This window comes from Macrobrachium rosenbergii, chromosome 10, assembly GCF_040412425.1.
Source record: "Macrobrachium rosenbergii isolate ZJJX-2024 chromosome 10, ASM4041242v1, whole genome shotgun sequence".
NCBI classification, from domain to species: Eukaryota; Metazoa; Arthropoda; class Malacostraca; order Decapoda; family Palaemonidae; genus Macrobrachium; species Macrobrachium rosenbergii.
Window position 1 is genome coordinate 75,843,471 of NC_089750.1, and position 3,736 is coordinate 75,847,206.

A 3,736-nucleotide genomic window follows, 5' to 3' on the forward strand; every position below is an offset into this window, starting at 1 on the left:
CTTTAGTAATTAGAGAATTAACTTAGATGTTTTAGTTATATTTAAGTGCTTGGATAAGTTTCTACATGAAAGAATGTCCTTTGAATTAAGTTAAATGTCTGCAATGACTGATATCTGATACTTAGTAGAATTAATAATTCACAAGTTACTTTCTGCTTGTACGTGCATATGTCCTCAGATTTGAAAAGCCATATTTGACAAAGCTAATTGTCATCAAGTTTTTAACTTCAAAGATTCTTAAAATCAGACAAAAAAAGATCACTAGAAGAATCCTTAATCTCTAGAGAATATAAAGGCATTAGGATGATCAAGTCAAGGACGAGGATGACCCTGATATTAATGGATTAGGATTGACGAAATGTTGTCATTAGCCGCCTCAGGCTAGCCTAGCCAGAGGGTGTTGCGCTCTCTCCTTACCAACTAGATGCTTTTCCGTCCCTCAGCTGCTACTACCACTACCACTACCCCCCATCACTGTGGAGGCCTCGTCACTGCGCCCGCGCCAAGCCCACCCGAGTCTCCGTCAGAGGGATAGACTACTCTCTCTCTCTCATCCCCCCACCAGCCACCAACCACCACCAACCAAACAACCACAACCCAACTACACCACCACGGTCATATTACTGCCACAACCACCACCTTCTCAACGTTGGGCAACCCGAGACCCTATCCAGAAAACTTGAGAATCTTCTTCCCTTTTTCCTGTCTTAACTTTGCGTCCCTTAATCTCATCAACATCAACTCGTTTTCTTTCTTATTCCCGTTTTCTGTCCCCTCTATGCACATTTCTGCATGGCTTGGAGCCAGGTGTCTGTGACCGCCCCCATCGCTGCTGCAGAATCTTTATAAATCTTCTGTTCTCTCTTTGATTTCATTATCTTGTTCCGTTTTGCTTGGTCCCTACCTGCCCTGCTGTCTGATGAAGTGAACGTCGCTACCATTTTCCACACCCCTCTTTTACCCTTTGGTTCACCTTTCTTTAACATCCCATCAATTGGCCTGCTTTTGAAGTTGGGTTTCAGCATTTTCTTTACATGTTTTCAAGATTACCCACCTTTACATCTGTGATTCACATATGTCTGCACCAGCTGAATGTTCCCCTGCATCCTTTTGTTTCATGTAGTACCTGCGTCATATCTCTAAACTGCTCACACACGCATAGGCAGTGATATTGCCATAAGACATAGAGTGTAAGGTACTCCCTGCATTGTTCACCATCCATTCCCAGCCCAGAATCTGTTTTTAGAAGAGTGACTGGGCAACAGTCCCTTTTACATGCCTCTCCCTGTAAACCCAAGCTCTCTGCTCCGCCCTGTCCTCTCATAACTCTCAGTGAACATTTCACACAGCCCCCCCCCCCACTTAACCAACGAAACCCACCAACCCAAAACAGAAAGTTCAAAAAGAGAGAAAAGCAAACTTTATATATATATATAAAACCCCGACACATCAACTCTCCACTCCACCTACTTCGTCATGGGTGACAAGAACACGACACCCTTGAATTTGCAGAACTTCAAAAACACGGAGAAGATCAACAAGGTCTTTGGAGGTAAGTGAACTGCTGCACCCCTGATCCCCCCCAAAAAAACTTTCATCTAAAGCAAAATCTAACCAAGAGAAAACTTCAGCTATCCCCCCGCCCCCTCTCCCCCCTTTAACCCAGAAGCCTTAACAACAACAGCAATAACCGCAACCAACCCACTCTCTTTTTTAACCCCCAACTCCCTGCATTTTTTATATATAAACCAAAACACCCCTTCATAAAGCTAAAAAAAAAAAAAAATCACCCGCGAAGGGAGTGAGTGACTGGCCTGCCCGCCGGCCTGGATGGAGGAGGAGAGACAGTCACCCACCGTTGTTTAAACGAGAAACATTCCGCCCTTAACCTCCTGACATGAAACCCCCTTCCTCACCCGCAGGTTGAAAATCCACCATGACAGAGAAGAGCATAGAGGCTTCATCAGTCATGCATAACAACCATCATCAACCGAAGAGGCGTATGGTCTACCAAGGTAAGAGAGGGGGTTCCCTTTCTGTCCAGATTGGCAGAAAGGGCTGTACTATACTCCTATACTCTGATAACTAACCTACTAACCCGAGATTGTGCGGAGTTTACGCACTCTATTCATAACAGCCCATAGGTAGCCAGTGCGCGGAGGTTTCCTGTTACAGGACGCTGTCTACTCATGGAGTTCATGTCATAGCACAATATTAAGAAGAATTAATGTGTTTGGGTTGAGTGCAGAAAGTGGGCACACTGAGAAAACGTAATTGGTAGCATGGGTTCTGCCATCCCGTTTAGGTTAGGATGATTTCACTAGGTTAGGTTAGGTAAGGTTACTAGGTTAGGCTAAGTTAGGTTAGGTTAGGTTACTAAGGAAGGCTAAGCAAGGTTAGTGCAGTCATTTCCACTATCTTGGGTTGAGTGCAGTGTGCGAGCCCTCAGAAATGACAAAGTAGGTAGCACGGGTTCTGCCATCCTGTCTAGTCTAAGTTACAATAATTTCACTAGGTTAGTTAGGTTAGTGCACTCATTCCCATTGTCTTCTCCTGTGACTTCTGCTAAATAATATTTTCTGTAATGTTTAATTATCACAGCATAATGGTTAGTTCCAAACGTAAGAAAGCAAGTTTTTGTGTGTGTCTCTTCCTTCTTAATCAGGTAAGCCGTGACACAACAGGTGGATGCTGGATTGTGATATTTTTCTTGTACCCCCTTATTTGGTTTGGTATAATTATTTTCATGTGTTGTGCAAAGTCCTAACAATTCATATCATCATTTATATAAATACTGTTGGAGAATATCACGATGCCTGAATCCTAACTATCATTATAATCAGAAGAAGTTGCTTGACTATCATTGTAGATTTCTTAAGACAGAATTTCATTGTTATAGGACAGCGTTGTACAACCTATTCATGGAGAGGGTTATTTTATATAAAATAAAAAATACGGCGGGCCATCTTATTAATATTTCATAATGAACTCTTTCAGGTTGTCGAAATTATGTCCCAATAATTTAAATAATTTTATTCTTAATGGAAATATGATAATACAACAAAATCTATAAGGAAAACGTAATTAAATCATTTTATTTTTAATGGAAAAAGCTTTAACATTCCAAGTTTATAGGAAAAATTTATTGTATTCATAACTGTCTGTACATTTAATTTTTATTATTTTTGCCAAATTATTTATTTATTGAGGTTTTTCGAATTATGAAGATATTTTCATTCTTTTTAAATTTAAGCCAGGGGCCATCTACCATATTTCTTATTTCGAAACTGAAAATTATACTACACTAAAACAATTCTCCTTGTCATTTTAGTAATTTATTAATATTTTTATATATTCATTTATCTATTAGTTTGTTGATTTATTTTTGTTTTCTAATAACTGACCTCTCTCTGTATTTCCTCATATCTTCTGTAAGTTCTTTCCAATGAGCTCTGCAGTATTCTTTGGAAGCTTGAATTTCAAGTCAGTGGCCCCCTATAGGCCTGTTCCATATGAGTAGGGTTCATCGTCTGAATAATAATAATAATAATAATAATAATAATAATAATAATAATAATAATAATAATAATAATAATAATAATAATAATAATAATAATAATAATAATAGCTTTGGACCCAAACAGCCTTAAGTTCAAACCAGGCTTACATTTGTACAACTTCTGCAACACTTTAGTGATAGAGGCTACGAATGCCAACTATATTTTCTGGCCTATGT

General features: G+C 39.3%; 1 protein-coding gene across 1 annotated transcript in view; it reads left to right on the forward strand.

The window, feature by feature from the left end:
* The first annotated feature begins 1,936 nt into the window (after window positions 1-1,936).
* Window positions 1,937-3,736, forward strand: part of LOC136842392 (uncharacterized) — a 29,356-nt gene continuing 27,556 nt past the window's right edge. Inside the window, exon 1 of the mRNA XM_067109648.1 lies at window positions 1,937-2,015. Within this exon, the coding sequence (XP_066965749.1) occupies window positions 1,937-2,015 (79 nt within the window). The remainder of the gene's footprint in view (window positions 2,016-3,736) is intronic.